Source organism: Typopeltis vanoorti, chromosome 22 (genome assembly GCF_054136105.1).
Source record: "Typopeltis vanoorti isolate ZY-2024b chromosome 22, IOZ_Tvanoo_1.0, whole genome shotgun sequence".
NCBI classification, from domain to species: Eukaryota; Metazoa; Arthropoda; class Arachnida; order Uropygi; family Thelyphonidae; genus Typopeltis; species Typopeltis vanoorti.
The window spans coordinates 40,811,416-40,833,111 of record NC_143570.1 but is presented as its reverse complement, the minus strand read 5'-3'; the positions used below and the strand labels follow the sequence as shown (position 1 = coordinate 40,833,111).

At 35.2% G+C, this 21,696-nt stretch overlaps 1 protein-coding gene across 1 annotated transcript in view; it reads left to right on the top strand.

Annotated features, from left to right (window-relative positions):
* LOC150094345 (proto-oncogene tyrosine-protein kinase ROS-like) overlaps positions 1-21,696 on the top strand; it is a 719,271-nt gene that overhangs the window by 271,292 nt on the left and 426,283 nt on the right. The window contains exons 16-17 of the mRNA XM_090412445.1: positions 1,355-1,480; positions 17,766-17,938. Coding sequence (XP_090268571.1) covers positions 1,355-1,480; positions 17,766-17,938 — 299 coding nt within the window. The remainder of the gene's footprint in view (positions 1-1,354; positions 1,481-17,765; positions 17,939-21,696) is intronic.

The window sequence follows — 21,696 nt, the reverse complement described above, 5'->3', positions numbered from 1 at the left end:
ACTTATATGGCAGCTTATCAGAGAACTTTGCAAAATCAAAATGCACCACTGTATATGCATCTTCTTTGTCCAATGCATTTTCACCTTGTTATAATACATAAGTAGATTGTTAAAACATGACCTCTTTAAAAAACCAGTGCTGACTGTTGATAGTCAGTGCAGATCTGTTAAAGGGCACTATAAGTGGAACATTTTTCTCTTCTTTGGGAAAGAGTGGTTAAACAGGTATGGCAAGGCTTCCATTAACTCACTGGAACATTCCATTAAGATGACATATAGTGATATTGCCACCAAGTCATACTGCCTTATTAACACATCATGTTTACTTTTCTCATATAATGTCTGCTCACTAACCATCAAGCTGTCTTCTGCCATTCTATCTACACTCAAACTTCTCATGATGTCTGAGGATGAAATATCCGGATGACTTCAACTTCTTTAGTGGTTACTATTCTACCATTTCATCCATTAGAATTATCCTTTCATAATCATTCTTTATTCTGCCACATTGAAAGAACTCTCTCTAGAATTTTTCTTGGCCTAATTCCAGATTGCATGCATTACTCCTATCATATCTAACCTCCTAACCATTGAAATACATTTTTACATTGCTGCTGTTAAATTTGATTATGTACAATTAACATTGATGTCCTTTCTGCCTGACTCCTTATCCTATGCTGTAATTCCAAGTCTTTTCCTAAGCTTTCCATAATATAATCATTGACCTTATAATTTCCCACATATCCTTTCCTCACAGAAGCCTTCATATGGCTGAGCACTATTAGGGGATCACTTCGTGTGTGCTCTTGATATCTGGAGGGAGATTCAGCACTTCATTCATAATCGGTTCCTCTGATAATAAGATCATATCTAATACTTTAGATCATCATGCATCCTTTTTACATACTAAATGTACAAAATCATTATGAATTAAGGGCTTTCACGGGAGAGATTATGGAAGAGAAGTGCCACTATCTTGTGGTCCTAAATCCTAAGTTTTATTTCTGAGATATTGGTAGTTATACAGTCAATTTTGAGCATGGTAAAAACTCGAGTTTCTGGTAGGAAAACCGTACTTGTCTGTAGTGAAGATTGGCTAACTTGGAAACCAATTAGAGGAAAAATTCCTCTAATTAATCAGTGGAAATGTAATAAGTAGTTGAAAATATTTAAAAATAGAAAGAAAATAGCAAAATGCTATTAAGAATAAAAATTATAAAATAAATATATATATATATTTATATAAATATATAAATAAATTGATTAATACTTATAATTTCATTTAAAATATCAAAGAGTAAATGTGTATTATTTGCAGTGTATCCTTTCATTTTCTTGTTATATTTCTTTATAGATGGGCATTATGGATATTGTTTAATAATATGGAGTACTGGAAGAGGCTTGTTAAAATCCGATATCATTGCTAACAATTTTGAGTACTTAGTAAAATCAGATGAGCTATCATTTATGCATATAACAGGTAGGAAACAACTTCTTTAATTCTAGTTTATTTAAACATTTCATAAAATTACAAATAAAAAACACCTTTCTTGCAGGGCAAGAACTGTGTTTGCTCTTTGTGATCTGTAAACACTTTGCATGTACATGGTAGCATATTCACAAGTGTCATGTTAAACTTTGTAGCCTCACAACTTAGTAACTTGGCTTTGTATAAATGTAATGAATATTATGATAGAAGAAAAAATCCTACTACCATTATCATTTGAGACTGGCTAAACTCATCCTCCTAAATAATATAAATAATAATAAAAATAATAAAATAATTAGTTAATCATAAAAGATGATTTTACTTGCAAGCAAAAGATTTTAATGGGTATATAGTGCAGATATAATTATTTATTATGACATACTATTAAAAAGAAAAAAAGTATAGATAAATTAATCTTATAGAAACCCTTCAGTAATTTGAATGTTTCAATCATATCACCCCTTTTCTGCCTATCACCCAATTTCTGAAACCCACAAATCTTCAACTTGTTCTCATAAGGTTCATTCCATAGACCTGCTATCATCTTGGTCACTCGTCTCTGGATCCTCTCCACCTCCTCCCCATCAAGACGAAACCCTGGTGCCCATATCTGGGCACAGTAGTCTAGATGAGGTCTTATCAAGGCTTGATACAGAGGAACAATAACCTGTTTGTCTCTGCTTGTTAAAGTATTTTTCAGCAACCAAGTGATTTGATGAGCTGATTTAGCCACTTTTGCGATGTACCCCCTAAACTTCAACTCCCTATCCATTAACACTCCCAAATCCCTGGCCTCGTCAATCTCCTGGAGTACAGTTCCACCAATGTGATATACTGCTACTAATCTTTTCACCCCAAAATGCATAACCTTACATTTTGCAACATTAAATTGACATCCATTCTCCTTAACCCCAGTCCTCCAAACTATCCAAATCATCCTGCAAAATTTTGACATCCTGTGCACTCACTATTGCTCTACCCAACTTTGCATCATCAGCAAACAAATGAACAGTTCCTCTCAGATCCTTTCCTATATCGTTAATGAACAAATTGAACAGTAGTGGTCCAAGAACAGAACTCTGTGGCACACCACTAGTCACATGCCATCTTTTGGACTCTACTTCTGAATACACCACTCTCTGATATCTCTCCATCAATCACCCTCCTATCCATCTCACTAACCCTATATCCATCCCCATATGCTGCAGTTTACTGATTAGAATTCCATGTGGTATCCTGTCAAAGGCCTTAGCAAGGTCCAGTAGAATCACTGTAAACCCATTACCCTTATCCACTTCAGCCATCATTGTGCTATAAAATGTGAACAAGTTACTGAGACATGATCTACCCTTCACAAAACCATGCTGTCCCCCACACACAGTATCCCATTTTCATCTATCCAATCCTGTATTTTCCTCTTGACTATTTTCTCCAAGACCTTGACAACGATTCCTGATATGCTGATCGGTCGGTAATTTACAACAGCAGTCTTGGAACCTCCTTTATGCAGTGGAACTATTTTCCCCTCTTTCCATCCCCTTGGGACTAACCCAGACCCGAGATACAAATTAAACAAAATGGGCAAGGGCACTGACAATTCTTTAGCCGCTTCATGTACGACATGAGCTGGTATACTATCCAATCCCACAGACGTATTGACATTGAGGTTTTGTATAGTCGAGCCACCTCCACTTCATTCACCACAATTCCCGTATAAGCTGTTGGTTCTTTCATTCCTGCAATGTCACAACCTGGATGATATACTCTTGCAAAGTGCTCGCTCGGTAATTCCACTATATCAACCGTTGTGTCCTATTTCTTTAAATTTTATAGTTTCTCAATGTTGCATATAAAGCCTTTCCTATGTGTGTCATGTGGTACCTCTGAAACACAAAGGGATAGCCTCAGGGTCGAGCCAAAACCAATGTGGCAGAGCCTTCGTAATCTACCTCTCTTAAAGCTCTAAGAAATTTATATTTTTATGCTGTGCCACTTAGAACTCTTAGATTAATATAAATTATGTTAATCAAGAAGTGAGTAAGAAAAAGTACTAAAATAACACTAGATTTGCAATCGTGACCTTAATCGTACTCTAGAAGTTTCCCGCTCAGATTCGTAGCAATTTAAAAAATTTTGCATCGGATTCCATACACAGACAATCTTGGTTAAATATAGCAAGGTTTATTAAACACTAAATATACAGCTAGTAATACACAAAAAATTTCCATTCTAAGTAAGTTATAAATCAAATTAAATCAATCAACATGAACACCCTCAACAGATATGATCATCAAGATACAATTTACCTTATGCAACTCACACAATTTATAAATCCTACATTACAATCTTAATACTAACAATCCATATCAACATTCATTCCTTAGGCTGAATCTTCTTAACATCCATTAACATATACAATAATTCAAATTCGTTTAATGATTATCCTTTCATGATCTCCTACGTAACAAAATTTTGCTGTAGTCATGTCTTATAATTCTATCTGAGTCCTTCAGTATCAGAGTTTCACATAATATTAAGTGTTCAAGTTATACACAAACAAAGAACAAATTTTCTACTTATTCACACGTGATAGTTCCTCACTCTTTCTGCATCATCACCAGTTTGTCTTTTATTCAATTGGACATTCCTTCGGTACCCTCAATCTGTTTCAGGGAATAGAATTCTCCGATCATCGATATGCTCAAGTGATCTTTTCATGACCACCTCGGTCACAGCCATTGGGATGCGTATTTCTTCCAACTCTAAGCGGCATGGCCTGCTGCTGCCTCCCGGGAGTCCGTGACTAGATTTCCCCCCAGAAACATCATCCGAGTGCTCAGGAATGGAGTTGCTCCTGCAACCGCCCAGCCAACAAAGACCCAGCATCAAGAGAGCCAGTCAACAACCAGGGGAAACGAAAAGAGAGAAGAGAGTTAAGGGGAGGGGGGTCCTAACCCTTTTATATCTCCTTCCTACCGGCAATCACCATAACTTAGGTCATTCACCCAGCACGTAGAATTTTCGTCACATGGATCCGACCTCACAATGTCCGTTCTCTCTCTCTGCTTGTTTTCTTCAGTTGCCTTGAGCACGCAACTGCTGGAGGCAACCATCTGCTTGCTCCCGAACTTTGAGCTTTTGTTCACACAGATTATCTTTGCCATTTCTCTTGCAAGTTATTTTACATCAAAAGTAATATCAACTCTAAATCAATATTACTAACTTACACTTATCATTGCCATTTTTTTTTCCACATATATATTTTTCCTTTATCAAGTAAATAATGTCTCCTTGAGTTATTTCACAATTCTTTTCTTTTTAAACTAATGCATTCAATAATATACAAAGAGCACAACAACACATACTTAGAAACAAGCATATATTTAAATTTCTTATAAGGCCTTTGCCTGTTAAACGATGATAAGTGGAATCTTAGTATTCTAGACTTATCAAAGTTTAACACAACTGATTCGGTTATCCCCTACCATCGGCATTCTTTAAAATTATTCTGCTGTATACATTTTTTCTTTTACTTGCAACATGTCGAAAATGTTTGGGATTCTCTTTAGCCTGCATGGCTAATATTCTTTCATAATCCGCTTTTACTTTTTTTACCACACTCATTACCCTTCTGGCCTGCGCTTTATACCATTCATGTGCCTGCCGGTCACCTTTCTCTTTAAATTCCCTCCACAGTTGTTTCTTTTTTTGCAGCTCAAGCTTAGTGGTATTATTCATCCATTTAATCCCTACTGGATTTATTATTCGGACTCTAGGCATACAGTCAGCCATTGCCTCCTGCAAACACTTCTTAACTGCCTCCCATGCACTATCAACATCCAGCCCTTCCAGTTTTACATGCTATGGCACTGAACCAATCAAATGCCTAAGCTTGTCATACTTACCAGCCCGATAATTCCACATGTACACTGTCTTAATTGTAAATTCCACACCTTTAGCCACCTCCCAAGTCAAGACCCTATGATCACTCTCACCAATTGGTGGCAATGTGGTCATATTCGTTACAGCCAAATTCTCAGATGCAATTAATAGGTCAAGCACTCTCTGACCCCTAGTATTTTCCATTACATAATGTCGCAGATAGTTATCCCTTAATAACTGCATAAAATCCAATTCCTTCCTCCCATGTGTTCTCTCCTCCTTCCAATCAATGTTACCATAGTTGAAATCTCCCATAATAATTACCCTACTTCCACTCATTTCTTCTATTTGCTTATGCATACTATCTCCACCATCTATTCCATCACCTGGTCTATAGCAGCACCCAACTGTATATTTAGTTCTGCTAATTTCAATCTCACACCAAATAGCCTCAAATGTGCTCTTTTCTCTATCCTGCAGTTCAACTTCTATTCTCCTTGGCTGCAGCTCATCAGCTATCATCAATAACTCTTCCCCCCATTTTATTCTCCCTGTCACTCCTGAGCACACTGTACCCCTCACATTCAATCCCACTTGCTATATCATCTTCTGTCAGCCATGTTTCACTTATGCCAATAACCTGTGGCCTGGAAGTGCCAACCAAGGCCAAAAATTCTTCCTTCTTGTTCCTAATACTTCTGGCATTAATATACATGAATTGCAGGAGCCATTTGCCACATCCCTATTTTGATGCCTTATACTAACTATCCCATTCTGATTTGTTGTCCTTCGTACTCACTCAGGCATATTACACACACAGTGCCATGAGTGTAATATATATGTATGGATAGATGTTGCTGATGTTTATATGAAGAGGTTGAATAAGAGAGAGATGAGTGAGTGTGGGTATGCAGGAACTGTGAGATACTAATGGACCATGAGGCTTATTTGAATCAGAGTAAGGAAAGTGGCATAGTAAGCAAAATAGATGGCAAAAAAAAGTGTGTGACTGTTAAGAAAGCATGTGAAACTGATGATGAAGAAAATAGCATGAATGACGATGATAAAAAAGTGTGCAAGATTGAAAGTCAGAACACAATTAATGGTAAGATAACTTGGCCACCATAGGATGGAAGGTGCTACTGGTGAATTTTGCTGAAAGATGAGTTATTATCTTTCAGCAAAATATATATAAGAAAGATACCTATCAGATAGCCAGTCTCCAATCCAATGTGCTAATCTAATATCCAACCCCATCCACTCTAGTTTGACTATCAACTTATCATGCGGTAATCTATCAAAAGCTTTTGCAAAATCTAAGTATATTACTGTGTATCCATCTCCTCTGGCCAAGGAAGCAGGCAACTTATTGTAATAAGTAAGTAGATTACTAAAACATGACCTCCCTTTAGCAAATCAATGCTGTCCATCAAAGATAATACCATTGTTGTCAACCCAATTCTGGATCGTAGTTCTCACAAGCTTCTCCAACAACTTAACCACAACACCTGACACACAGATAGCCCTATAATTTGATGCTTGAGTTCTATCACCTCCTTTATGAAGCGGCACAATCTTGCCCTCTATCCACTCCTTAAGAACTTGACTCAGTGCAAGACTCATATTAAAAAAATATGTCAAGGCAGATGTCAACTCCCTAGCACATTCCTTTAGTGTATGTGGTGATATATTATGAAGTCCCATAGCCTTATTAATATCTAGTTTTCTCAACTCCCCATACACCTCTTGCTCACTTACAGTCAGTCTCTCCTCCCCATCATCATCTGCTCTCAATCTCTCCATGAAGTCACATTCACAAGATTGAAAGACCTTTATGAATTGCTTATTAACTATCTCCACTATATCTTCTACAACAACTGTTTTTATATGATTTTTGCCAATCAATGTCATCCTTCTTCCATAATCATTTTTTTTTGCTGGCTACATATTGAAAGAACTCAGTATGATTCTTTTTGGCTTCATTATCTAACTGCTGCTCATACCTCTTGACATCGTCAGCATCCAGGAATGTGTTAGGTCACTAGCAAAACAAGTGTTCTCTACCAGGTTGGCAGAAAAAAAAACCAGAGGAAGGCCAAGATATAAGTGGATTGATACAGTAAAAAGTGCCTTAGAAGATAAAAAATATAAGATCTGATAATGTTGGAGTTTTGAGCATGTAACAGATGGATTTAAAAGCACAAGACAGGAATAGCTGGACTCTTTATGACCTGCAGTCATTGAGAAATCCTGACTGAAACCACAGGTCCATCAAGGTAATCAAGGTAACAGATGGATTTGGAGGAAAATTGTAGATAAGAAGTTATAAGATGTAAATTTTTCATGTAGTGCTATCATATCCTGTACACCCATTGAGGGTATATGGCAGGAATTTAATGACGATGATGATGATGATATAATACAGAGTATTTATATATATACAATGAAACATGTCATTATATGATATTTTCTGTACAATACAAAAATTCAGTACAAAATGCAGAGTACATTAATTTTTTTTATAAATATGAATATACATTTTTTAACTAGCTAAATTTTTATACATTACATACACTATTAAAATACAGTAATACTGCACACAGTTCACTACACAATTCAATTATATTGATATTTTTTTTTTTTTTGGCAATGACAAGGTCTATTATTATTATTATTATTATTACCATGCGACACCTTCAGAGAGTTCAAAGACTCATCAAGGGAGGACACCTACTCTACAACTCTCCGTTTCCACCACTCAATCCACCAACTACAATGAACTGCAACTACCATCATCATCTACACCACCATTTACTGCCCACCACCACTAGTATTTTCACAGACAATCACAAACTTCTATGCCCACAGTGGGATCCGAACCCGCAGCCTTTTGACTTGAGAGCAGATACGCTAACCACTTAGCCAACCAGGCTAGCATATTTTGCCAGCCTGGTCGGCTGGCAAAATGCTGAGTGCTTAATTCTTTATAAATATAAATATATTTTTTAAAACCACCTAAATATTTATCCATCATATTTACATATGGATTGACAAGAATCTGCATACAACTCACTATACAATGGAATAATACAACACAATTCAATAGAATAATAATGGAACGATTTTATATTAATATACATAATTTTCTGTATTTTGTCTTTTGTGTTTTTCTTTCAATATTTTTTTTATAGATTCTGTATTTAATACAAATATTTTCCTTACAAATTATCTTACAAATTATTCTACAAAATTTCAGTATAGTATACAAGTTACTGAGTACATTCTTTTTGATATACTTGTTTGTTTTGGTGACATTTATGCTTTCTTCTTTGAAGCTTCTGCAGCGCTTATCTAAGGAAGATAATGGTGGTGGATTCGTGGTTTTGTTTCAGTATCCATCGCAAGCCATGTGTAGATTTAACTGTTTATATGCATGTGCTTAGAAACATATAGATGAAGATATATATATATATATAAATGGTTTTTTTTTTCTGGTTAATATGTAGTGGTGAGTTCACGCGCCCACAGACTACTGCAAGAGCACAGTTTAACCTTTTTGAAGGAGGGGGGAAAAGTTCGATTTGGATATGCTGTGTTTGAGAGGAACTCATTATAGGTTTGTGTGTGTAATTTCCTTCTAATTTTCAGTCTCGCTATGATATCTATATAGCGCCTGTTTTAGCTCTCTGTAGGTTCCTAGGTTTCTGTCATTGAATGGCAGTTTGTTGATTGTGTCAGATATGTAGAAGCTTTGGTTGTTTTTTCCATCCAGATGATGACTTCAACGTGAAGGTCAAAACATCGAGTGATTATTTTGGTTTATATTAAACTGAAGTTTTACTTAACACGGTAGTTGTTTCCATTTTTTATAACGAATATTGATCACTGTGTAACTATGAATGAAAAGATATATGTGCAACTACAAAACTGATGATTACAAAAAACTCAGGAGACAGCTTGCAGCTGTATCATGGAATTAAGCATTGTATAAAAAGGAGATGAATACTGTTTGGGTGTTATTCAAGAACTATCTAGCAGAAGCAATGTCTGAATGTATTTCAAGGGTCGCAAGGTTAAATAAGATAGGTGTGAAATGGATGAACAAAGAGATTAAGCATGCAGTCTAGAGGAAGAGAACATTATAAACACAGTGAGATGAGTGGTAATAAACAGTTGTATGAGGAGCACAGACAACAAGCAAGGAAGGGGACTTGGGTTGTTAAGGGTAGCAAATATATAGTATGAGCAGTAGTTAGCTAATGAAACAAACAAACAAAAAAAAATCCTTAGGGAGTTCTTTCAATACGTAGTAGGCAGAAGAAAGAAAAATGATTATGGCAGGATGATACTGGTTAGTGAAAATCCTTTCTTTTAGTTGTCTACATCACACCAAAACATGTTATGAATGCAAATTTAAGGAAGCCTGTGAGATTATTATCAACCACCCCAATCTGAACAATAATGATGGTCTAAAAATCCCAAACATATGGAAGGCACATATTCGACCCATGGAACCTTCCTCTCTAAGAGTAACTATAAACAGGTAGCTAATCCAGGATCCTAAATCAAAAATAACAATTGTAATGCTAAAAATAGGACATCATTGTTACTGAAAGAAAACTATCTTTCTTATAGATAGTTTTCTTTCAGTAACAATGTCTCATGAATATGATGACATGTTTATTCATGTTATCATAAATAGAATTTAGCTTGATGTAATTTCTAAATAATTAATTTTTTTTTCACTAGAGGTCATGCCAGTAGAATAACCTATGATCTAATCATTGTTTCTCTAGCTTACTGTATGTAAGCTAGAGAAACAATGTAAGCTATGTAACTCAGCTTGTCCTTTATATTTGTATATGCTCCAGATGATGATCTTAATATGAAGATTGAAACGTTGGGAAATTATTGTTATTATTATTTATTATTATTATTATTATTATTATTATTATTATTATTATTCAGGCCTCCATGGAGTCAAAAGACTCATCGTGGGAGGTCCTTCCTAAGAACACAAAGTCTGTTAAGACTCATCGAGGGGAGGCCCCCCCCCCTAAGAAACACAAAGTCTATCATATCACTCCTTAAACTCATTGACCATTCTCGTTCTCACCACTCCATCAGGCAATGCATTCCACGGTTCAACCACCCTCCACGCAAAGAAACCACTCCTTACCCTCTTGCTCACAGTTTCCTTTCGTAACTTCCAGGGATGGCCTCTTGTCATCACTCCTTCCCGCTGTTCAGCCAAGCAAAAGAACTCCCCAGTGTCAACCCTGTAACCACCTCTCAACAGTTTAAAAGTCTCAATCATATCACCTCTCCTTCTTCTATCCACCAAACTCTGCAGTCCACATTCCCTCAGCCGATCCTCATAACTATCCTTAGAATTAAAAAAGTTTTTTTTATAACACGGTTGTAAAGTCTATAATTTCTAAAATGAAGGTTAGTGAAAATGGTAATAGGATAAATACTGTAGAGGATATAGTTGAGATATTAAATGAGCAGTTCATAAAGGTATTTTATCCTTGTGAATGTGGCATCATGCAGAGATTGAGTACTATGGGAAATGATGGCTTTGGGACTTTATGATATATCACTGCATGTTTTGAGGACACATGTTCAGTGACTAAACATACATGAATGCTCCACAGGTTTCATTATACAGCAAACATGTTCAGTGAGTTGGCATCTTCCTTCATGTACTTGTTTGATACAACCATGAGGTGATTGTTGTGCAGTGGCTAGCCATATGAAGACTTCTGTGAGGAAAGAATGTATGTAGAATTACAAGGCTGGTGATTATGAGAACATTGAAAGACAGCTTTAAGCTATAGCATGAAGTGAAAAGTTAGGTAGGAAAGAAATACATACTGCTTGGAAATTAAGAAATGTTTAATAACATCAGTGAATACATTGCAAAGTTCAAAAAGCTGAATAAGATTGGTTTCAAAATGGATGGATGAATAAAGGGATTAAGCATGAAATCTAGAAATAAAAAACACCGTTGAAGGAGCACAAAATGAGTAATGGTAACATTCAATTGCATGAGTTTAGAGAGTAGGCTAGGAAGTTGACTCAATTGATAAGGACTGCAATATTAGCAGAAACTAGCAAATATGGTCAAGAAAACCTCTGAAGAGTATTTCTTCAGATACAAGTAGAATAAACAATGATTATGGTAAGATAATATTAATTAATGATGATGGTAGATTGGTAACTGTTGCAGAGGACATAGTTGAGATATTCAATGAACAATTTATAAGGATTGTAAGTGGAGGTTTCTGTGGTTTAGAAGTTCATATTCTGGTAATTGGACCACATTTAAAAATTTTTTTTTTATTAAACTAAAAGCACAATAAAGAAATACAATGAATTTATAATGAAATAATGAATTATAATAATAATAATAACAATAATTCATTATTAATGAATTAATTAATAATAATGAATTTATAAGGATGTTTCATCCTCATCAGTGTGAAATTTTGAGGATCTCAAGTGTAGACAAAATAGGAGAAGATGGCTTAATTTTGAGTGATCAAAGCTATGTGAGGAATTAAATAAGTGTAATGTCAAATAAGGCAACAGGATTTGACATATAACAACCTGAGGTAATGTTTCAGAGAGTTAGTAGCCTTGGTATAAGAGTTTACAATAAGAGTTTTACAGTAGCACAGTGCCAAGGAGGGAGTGGAAAGATCATCTTTCCACTCCAAGATGATAAACTTCTTCTGCAGCACAAAAGTGATAAGGTTGTGGCTACAAATTATAGACCAATTTATATATCTGGAGTTATGATTAAGGTAATGGAGAGATTAATGAGAGCTAGGATACAGGAATGACTTAGTATCAGCAGTATTCTCTGTGATTGTCAGCATGGTTTGTTAAAGGGAAGTCATGTTTTAAAAATTTGCTTATGTAATATAACAAGGTAGCAAATGCATTGGGCAGGGGAGATGCATATACAGTGATATACTTTATACTTAGATTTTGTAAAGGTTTTGAGAGATTTTCAATTGACAAACTGCTAACTAAATCGAGACAAATATGATTGGATAACAGACTACTGAGTTGGACTAGTGACTGACTGTCAAATAGGTATCAGCAAGTTGTATATGAGGGTGCATGATTCAGAAAAGGGAAAGTCACTAGTGGTGTGCCACAGTGGTCTGTTTTGGGGTCATTGTTGTTCCACTTGTATATTAATGATAAAGGAACAGATTTAACTGGAGATATGTACCCATTTGTGTATGATGCAAAATTGGTGAGAAACTGAGGAGCGAAGCAGATGTTGTGGCCTTACAGGAGGATTTGAATAGATTGTATGAGTGGGTAGGTAGGTAAGTGGAACTGTTAGTTCAATGTTGCAAAGTGTATAATTCTGCAGTTTGGTAAGCAATGACAGAATACAAAGTATACATTTGATAGGGAAACTTTGAAAGTGGTAAGAGATCTTGAAGTGGTGGTGGTATAGGACCTCAAGTTCAGCGGTAAAACTGCATATATTGTGAAGTCATCACATTGGATTATAACAATGATGTGGAGGAGCCTGATGTGAAGAATTAAAGAAGTTATGGTTCCATGATATGAGGCCTCAATCAGGACTCTTATGGATTATTATGCACAGATGTAGTCACCTGGTTTTCATAGTGATGCGAATATTCATGACTTATTTTTTTAACAGTATTAGCAACACCAAACAAACTTATGAAAGATGTTTTATTGACTCTTAATTGTGTGCTCTGATGATTCTGAATTTCAAATCAGCATCATCAGAGCACAACACAGCATGTACACATGACAGTGAGTAAGTGAAACAATACAATTGTAATGGACAAAAGATCTGAAGTCCTAATTTGGTGCCCTCTAATGTTGTAAAAAAATCTTATGTAAGACTTGCTCCTAAGATAACAGTTTCCCAAATTTTTGGCAAATTAATGCAACCATATTTGTTCAGGTTAGGAGAATTCTTTATAGCCCATGGCTGACTCAAAAAATAATCTTTCAGATCTGTAACGACTTCTATAGTATGAATACCATAGAAGTATATGTGCTATACTAATAGCACATTAGTTTTCTTCCATGTAATACTGCGTGAAGAGGGTGTCCAAAGGATGGTTTGCCAGTCCTGACTTGCCATAATAATGATAGTGAATATATTTTTTATGTTCTTCCAGGCAGATATTAACAGTTCTTCCTGTCTGCCCATAGTAGGCCAAGTCACAGTCACACAGAACTTCATACACTCCAGGGTGTTCTAGAGGGTGAGATTTATCCTTAGGAGAGCAGATCAGAGTTTCTAATTTAGCGTGAGGTTTGAATGTGGTGCAAAGGCCATGTTTTGTTAGTACTTTGGCACAAATTTTCTGATGTCTTCTCATTTAGGGAATGGAAATGGTACTGTTATGTTCTGATGTATTAGAGGAGGAAGAAGTAATGGGGCTATGTAGTATTTTATCTATTTTGTAAGAATTGTAGTCATTGGCCGAGAAAGTATGGCATAGATATTTGAACTCAAACATTCCTATGCTTACTGCACTCACAACAGTGAACCGCCTTTGAGAAATCTATACAACTGACTATATTTGAATTTTGTTCTGTGCATCACAAGATCCCTGTTCTCATTATCTTACCTTCATTCATTGTAGCAGTTGCACAAAAATTATGACCACACCTACCAACAACCTCAACAAACACTATGCATTTAGTTTCAACTGTCACAAAGGATCTTAGATCTCCATATGCTGCTCATTGTGCTTCTGAAATGAATTCTTTTCAGAAAGAAGCACAGTTATCATGCATTTTTAGATGCATTGTAATCTTTGTATTGGTGACAAGGTCAAAAACAGTATTCGAAAACTTTAATGAAAACAGTATCAGTTTTATACTAATTTTCTTTCTAACTAAATTGCCTTCCAAAATTCATGGAATATTTCTTTGCAGTAAAACAAAACAGTAGTCCCTCAATTATCCAACCAAACTGCAAAAGCAGTTTGATGGTTACATAATTGAAGGGTCAGTTAATGGAAGGTACATTGATATAGCACACATATCTTGTTCACAATTTTATATGAGCACTTTGTGCATTCTGTGGCATAAAAACATTAGCCACAAGTACATATCAAAAAAAACTTGTTTGGTAGGTATTGATGGGAATATTGATTATGGCTATGATTAAAGACTCATAAAAATTTTATGCTAACAAGCATATATTAATGTATTAGCAGAAATATTATTTCACTTTATACTTTGATGAAATTGTCTTTTGATTCATATTTTAACAATGAAAATCATTTAGATTTTTTCTGAACTATTTTATCATTCAGGGAATTGTTTTTTTTGATGATTTTTCTGTGTACTACTTGAAAAATAAAGAGGTGATGGTGATAAGAAAATGACAATAAGAGGTGTTCTTAATGAGGACATGACAAAAGTGTGTTTCATAAGTATGAAGCTGTTAGTTTACAGAGGGGAGAAGATGAAAGAATTGATTGTTTTGGTAGACAAGAATGATTTGAAAGGTGAGAAATATGCAGTGAGAGAATATACGAAAGAGCTGCTGATAGAAGTGACAAAGAAGAGCGAGAACATAAAGATTTCGAGTCTGTTGCATCATGAGAAGACTGAATTAAAAGGATGTACCATGATTGCTAATGAGTCATTGAGAACATTGTGCAGGAGGAATGGTGTGCAGATTATAGATATCATCATCATCATCCTTAAATTCCTGCCATGTACCCTCAAGGGGTGTACAGGATATGATAGTACTACATGAAAAATTTACATCATTATAACTTCCTATCTACAATTTTCCTCCAAATCAGTCTGTTACCTGTCAAGACTTCAACATTGTCAGATCATATATTTCTATCTTCTAAGGTACTTTTTTACTGTATCAATCCACCTATATCTTGGTCTTCCTCTGGGTCTTTTTCCTGCCAACCTTGCAGAGAACACTTGTTTTGCTAATGTTTCCTCTCCCATTCTGTTTAAGTGACCATACCACCTGAGATTAGCTCTGCTAAAGCATTCCTGGATGTTGACAATGTCAAGTTCGTTCCTAATGTCCTTGTTTTTACTATGATATTGTTATTGATTGATGCCACCTGTTCATGCCTCTAATCTTTCTCAGGCCTCTCATATCTGTGGTCTCTAGTCTTTGGTCAAGTGTTTTACTTCTAACCCAGCTCTCAGATCCGTAAGTTAAAATTGGTTTGAACACTGTCTTGTATAAAACTAATTTAGTATTCTGACTAATTTCTCTCTTATTCCATATAAATTTATTCAGTTGACTTCCTACCATACCAGCTTTGTTGATTCTGTTGTCTATTTCCATATTTAATTTACCATCTTCACTAAAAATCGTGCCTAAGTAGCTGAAATGTTTTACTTGTTCTATAGGTTCTCCATTCACAATGCAGTTGATATTTTCAATGCTTCTACCTATTTTCATTTTCTTTCTCTTGTTATTGCTAACCTTCATACAATATCTATTACAACACTTATTCAATTTAGTCAGGGAATCTTGCAGACTTGTAGCAGATTTATTTAGAAGTATAACATCATCCTCTTAAAGCAAAGAGTTGACATTAACATCTCCAATTTTGATATCAGGTTTAATAGCACTTTCCTTCGTAATGTGATCCATATAGATAATGAATAATAGAAGGGATAATGTACATCCTTGTCTGACACCAGATTTAACATTAAACCATCTTCCTGTACTTCCTTCAGTTCTAACTGCTGACTTACAACTCAAATAAAGACTAAGTATTGATTAATATGATGCCCCAATGCCCCATATAACTGTAGCATTTTGAATAGTTTCTCTCTTGGCACCTTGTCATATGCCTTTTCCAGATCTACAAAACTTAAATACAGATCTTTGTTATATTCTCATGATTTTTCAACTCTTTGTTGTAAAGTGAAAATCTGATCCTACAGCATCTATTTGGCCTGAATCCAGCTTGTTTTTCATTCGATTATAAATTTATGGTATGAATTTGATATGTCTGATAGACCGCATTCAAAAGGTTTTGGAATTAGATGTTTGGAGAGAGTGGATATACTCATTTGTTCCATAATGCTAACCATTATGCAATTTTAATGGTTTGAAATCTGAATGGGTTTTGGTGAAGACGTTTTGTAGAGGTAATTGTAGGTCCCAAGGTGATGTTGAAATGCATGTTGACAAATGCCAGAAGTATCAGAAATAAATGAGAGAAGTTTTTGGCATTATTCAGCTTGACTTGGCCAAAAATTATTGGCATCAATGAGACATGGTTGACAGAAAATGATATAGCATATAAAAAATAAAAAATAAATAAATAAAAAAAAAACTTTTTTCCTAATCAGTAACGAATTTATTAATAAATAAATTTACATATTAAAAATTGCTTTATTAAAAATATTTCATCCTCACCACGAACAAACTCCAATAATAAAAGTTTTGTATCAATAGTGCATTTGTTTCGTGTAACTATAATTGAAAAAATATAATTCTTTTCATATTTTCAACAGTGACACTCATCATAATTCAGCCTTGCATCTATAATAAATAAATAATTATATGTTATTTTAACAAAATAAAATAAGATTTACAAAAAAATAGTTCACCACGAACACGCTCAAATAATAAGCATTTCATGTCTCACAGAAATAACGAGCGCAGGCATAAATACACTGCTCAAGTGACAGTGTATCTAATGACGTAACATGCAACGACAAGGTAAACAAGTGTTAGATCGCAGTACATTTATTTCGTGTAACGATAACTGAAAAAATATTATTCTTTTCATATTTTCAACAGTGACACTCATCATAATTCAGCCTTGTATGTATAATAAATAAATAATTATATGTTATTTTAACAAAATAAAATAAGATTTACAAAAAATAGTTCACCACGCACACGCACCAATAATAAACATTTCATATCTCACAGAAATAAGGTGCGTAAGCATACCAAAAATATACTGCGGTTTGAGCAGTTACAGTTGGGAATAACATAATGTGCAATGACAAGCGCAAACTATCGGTTTGCCCTTGTCATTGCACATTGTCATTGTTAGATCACAGTGCATTTGTTTCATAATCTAAAGCATTAATCGAACAATTCCAATTATTAACTATTCAATCAATGTCAAAACATAAGCTGTAACCTTTAGCATTGCATTGCATTTATATAATGTTGTAAGCATTGTTATTATTTATAAACACAAACAAATTTTAATTTTTTCATTTTTTCCTTGGGGAGGTTGCAGTGTCGCAGTGCTTATGTACAGGCCGCGACTGGTTTCCTCTGGTTTTTCTTTATAGATATTAAATATTGCTGATATACATTTTTGGATTTATGCAGTAATTAATAAAAATATAATTTATTTTCCAGATATCAGCTGGTATAAGAATACTCTCTTCTTCTCTACTAATTCAAGTCACATTTATACATATAACTTAAATTCGCCTGGTTCATTTATTATGCAGAATATTTCTAATGCAGCAAGTTTAGCTGTGGATTGGTTTGCACCTAAGATCTATTGGTCTAGCCCATTACAACAAATGGTAATCATTATTTATAAGCTAATTTCTTTTAGTAGTAATTCATGTGTCTGTGTGAAATATTTTTGTTAATTTGTTGTAAGAGAGATTATTATTGCCATGTTAGGAATTTATGTTATTATTATCTTTGTTCTCTAGACTTAGTTATTAAAATAACTAATTATTCAGGATGCTTTTTAAAATCATCTTTGCTAGAAAACTTGATGCGATCCATATTAATTCTCATGATGTAGAAATATCAAATGAAATCACAAAATATTTTGAAAACTGACATATTTTGACAGTCTATCAAATGCATTTGCAAAATCTAAGTATACCACTGTGTGTGCATCTCCCTTGTCCAAGACGTAACCTTGTTATAGTACATAAGTAAGTTGGTAAAACATGACCCACCTTTAACAACCTTTGCTGACAAGTACAGTGATACCATTGCTATCAACTCACTTTTGTATCCTATCTCTCACCAAGTTCTCCAGTATCTTAACTACAACTCCAGATATACAGATTGGTCAATAATTTGTTGTCTTAGCCTTTTCACCACCATGGTGAAGTAGAACAATTTTGACTGTCTTTAGGACCTGTGCTGTTGCAAGACTCTTGTTAACAGGTAGGCCAAAGCTAATTCTAACTCCTTGGAACATTCCCTTAAGACATGTAGTGATATGTCATCAAGTCCTATCGTCTTATTGACATCCAACCTACTTATCTCCTCATATACCTCATGCTTGCTCACCAGTGAGTCTTCTGTCATTTCAATCTTTACTTGAACTTCTTTTCCTGATTTCACACTGATGATAAAACATCCTGATGAATCGCTTGATTGTATCAAGCAATACATAGTCTAAATATGAGTTATAAGCCAGAAGTTAATGGAAGGCAGTAAAGAAAATCATTTGATATTAAATGAGGTGTGAGACAAGAGGGTAAATATTATTGCCACTGTCATTTGTCATCTGTATGGTTCACATTATGAAGGAAAGCAGCGATAAACCTGATATCAGAATTGCAGATATTAATCTGAACTCATTACTTTTTATATTATTACTAAATTGAATGCTGATGCAATAAATTTGGTGTGAAAATTGGCAACAAAAAGACAAAGACTATGAAAATAGACAATATCCTGATATAGAAAATCTATAGAAAATAAAACATTGCAGTTATTTAGGCACAGTTTTCAGGGAAGATTATTATTATTATTATTATTATTATTATTATTATTATTCAGGCCTCCATGGAGTCAAAAGACTCATCATGGGAGATCCTTCCTAAGAAAATAAAGTCTGTCAAGACTCATCGAGGGGAGGTCCCCCCTAAGAAACACAAAGTCTATCATACCACTCCTTAAACTCATTGATTCACCACTCCATCAGGAAGTGCATTCCACGGTTCAACCACCCTCCACACAAAGAAACCACTCCTTACCCTCTTGCTCACAGTTTCCTTTCGTAACTTCCAGGGATGGCTTCTTGTCATCACTCCTTCCCGCTGTTCAACCAAGCGAAAGAACTCCCCAGTGTCAACCCTGTAACCACCTCTCAACAGTTTAAAAGTCTCAATCATATCACCTCTCCTTCTTCTATCCACCAAACTCTGCAGTCCACATTCCCTCAGCCGATCCTCATAACTATGCTTGTACAGTCCTGAAACCATCTTTGTCATCTGTCTTTGTATCCTTTCCACAGTTAATTTATCCCCTTCAAATCCTGGGGACCAAATCTGAGAACAATAGTCCAAGTGTGGTCTGATCAGAGACTTATACAATGGAATGATAATCCTCTTATCTCTGCAGGTCAGTGTCCTTCTCATAATTGCAGCAATCCTCTGTGTTACCTTCACCACCTTTGCAATATGTCCCCTAAACTTCAGGTTTCTATCAATCATCAACTCCAGATCTCTTGTCTCCCCTACTTCCTCCAGTATAACTCCTCCCATAGAGTATGCAGCATCCCATCGATGTTTCCCAAACCTCAAGACCTTACATTTTGCTGCATTAAACTGACACCCCCATTCATTTGCCCATCTATCTAGCTTATTTAAATCCTCTTGCAGGGCTACCGCATCTGCACTATTACTAATAATCCTTCCAAGCTTCGCATCATCTGCAAACAACTGAATATCCCCTTACAATCCACTGGCAATGTCATTGATATAAAGGTTAAACAATATAGGTCCTAGTACTGAGCCCTGTGGGACCCCACTTGTAACCTTCTGCCTCCTTGAAACTGCTCCACCATACACAACTCTCTGATACCTATCAGACAGCCAATCCTGAATCCAGTTGACCAATCTGACATCCAGACCCATGTGCTGCAACTTAAATATCAGCTTATCATGTGGCACCCTGTCAAATGCCTTCGCTAAGTCTAAGAAAATTGCAGTATATGCCTTTCCCTCATCTAATGTTCTTGTAACTTTATTATAAAAGACTAGCATATTGCTAAAACAAGAGCGCCCTTTCACAAATCCATGTTGACTCTCACAGATAACATTACCCTCATCTGCCCAATGCTGTATACAGTCCCTCACTACTATGATGGATGATTAAATTTGCAAACAGATAATGGAATTAGCAAAGTGGGTAGGGTAGGAAGTCATTTGAATAAATTTTTGTTGAATAAGAGAAATTAGTTCAGCTAGTTTATTGTCAAAACACTAAACTAGCTGAACACAAGACTGTGTTCAAATCAGTTTTAACTTAAAGACCTGAGATCTGGGTTAGAAATATTCTACATGATCAAAGAAAGACTGGAGACAGGAATTCTGAGAAGGATTATGGGAGTAAATGGATGACACATCAATAGCAGTATCATATTAAAAATGAGGATATTAGGAAAGAAGTTGACATTAGTATTCAGGAGTGTATGTGCATAGCTAATCCCAGGTGGTACAGTCACCTAAACAGAATGGGAGAGGAAAGGTTAGTGAAACAAGTTTTTTGCTAGGATGTTTGGAAAAAGACCCAGGGGAAGACCAAGATCCAGATGGATTGATATAGTAAAAACTGCCTTAGAAGATCTAAATATAAGATCTGACATATAACACATATTAATTTTGAGGAAATTGTTCACACGAAGTTATTAATTATTTGACCTTTTCTTTTAGTACTATCATAATACCCTACACATTTCCTAATGGTATGTATTAGTAATTTGATGAAGATGATGACTGAACAGCAACCCCATGTGCAGTGCAAGCAAGAAGAGTGACCATATGGCAAGGAAGGCCAGAGCTAGTTATAAGAGGAAGCTAGCTGGTGAATCTAAAAGAAATCACAGAGTTCTTCCATTATATGGCAAGTAAAAAGAAGATGACTGTGGAGGAATAACTTTAATGTTGACCTAGTTTGCTGAGTGGTTGGCATACCTGCTCCCCAACTAACAGGCTGCAGGTTCAAATCCTGATGTGGGCATGGATTTTTGTGTGTGTCTTTAGATGGGAGATGAATTTTATCTCCCAGTATGAAACCAATTCCCTGCTAATTGGAGGCCTGAAAAATGGCTGAAAAAGTTCCATGTTTGATCTCTAGAACAGGATTTCTGGACTGTGTAAAAATAAATTTAAAAAATATAAAAAATATATAAAATTGATAAAAATTAAAAAAAAAAACCTTAGCCCACCTATGGTACAAAATGTATTATAGGTTAGCAAATAACCTTTTGTAGGTGAGAGCAACATAAAAAAAATAAATAGATAATTATTCCAGTACTAGATGTTGATTGATGGAAGAATAGAGGATAGATGACTAGGAGTATTCCTTA